General features: G+C 68.4%; 1 protein-coding gene across 1 annotated transcript in view; it reads right to left on the reverse strand.

The window, feature by feature from the left end:
• Positions 1-143: 143 nt before the first annotated feature.
• Positions 144-794, reverse strand: part of VOLCADRAFT_101411 (uncharacterized protein) — a gene marked incomplete at both ends in the record, with an annotated part of 3552 nt that continues 2901 nt past the window's right edge. Inside the window, 2 exons of the mRNA XM_002959847.1 lie at positions 144-298; positions 371-550. Coding sequence (XP_002959893.1) covers positions 144-298; positions 371-550 — 335 coding nt within the window. The remainder of the gene's footprint in view (positions 299-370; positions 551-794) is intronic.

Consider the following 794-nt stretch of genomic DNA (forward strand, 5'->3'; position numbering starts at 1 on the left):
CACTGCCAACGCCACCGCCGCCGTCGCTGCCGCCTGCACTGACACCGCTACTGCCGCCGACGACAATGGCGCTTCTTGCACCATCTCTCCTGAGCCCCATCTCTCGACCGTACGGCACATAAACAGGGGCGCAGACATCGTACCCGCTGCCTGTGCTGGGAATCTGCGGTACGGCATCAGCATCCAGGGCTGTGACACCGTCTGTCGTTCGTCGCGATGTGATACTGTCGCCGCCAATGCCGCTTACGTTTGCTGGGTGCGCAAGGCCTTCGACAAGCCCCCGGGGTGGAGCTTCAACCTGCGTCGCGACCGGTGCGTACGGCAGCTGGTTCGTTGGTCTGGCTGCCGCCGCCATTACCGCCGCACCTACCGGCGCCAGGCCCGATGGCGGCGGCGGCGGCGGCGGCGGCTCCGCGATGTCTGAGGGCCGCTGCGGCACCCGATTGACGCCGCATCCGTCCCGTACATCGCCGCTCGCTGTAACGCCTTCCGCCGCAGCGTCTGTCGGCGGTGATAGCTGTACGGGAGTTGTCGGCGGCGCTGGCGGCGACTGCGTGGCGACGGCGGCGGGAGAGGGGGCGGCGGTAGCAGTGGACGAGATCGATGACATTGACGTCAGCAACTGCCTGTGAGATCCGCCGCCGCCGCCGCCGCCCGACAAGGCGGGCGGGTGTTGGGCCCTGGCGGCGCCGTGAGGACTTGGATGGCAGCTTGGAAGCGACCTCACGGTTTGTGAGAAGGCGGAGAGGGTGGAGACGGCCGCACCCGACCACATGCTGAAGGGAGCTGCGGGG

The sequence above is a fragment of the Volvox carteri genome (genome assembly GCF_000143455.1).
Source record: "Volvox carteri f. nagariensis unplaced genomic scaffold VOLCAscaffold_953, whole genome shotgun sequence".
Taxonomy (NCBI): domain Eukaryota; kingdom Viridiplantae; phylum Chlorophyta; class Chlorophyceae; order Chlamydomonadales; family Volvocaceae; genus Volvox; species Volvox carteri.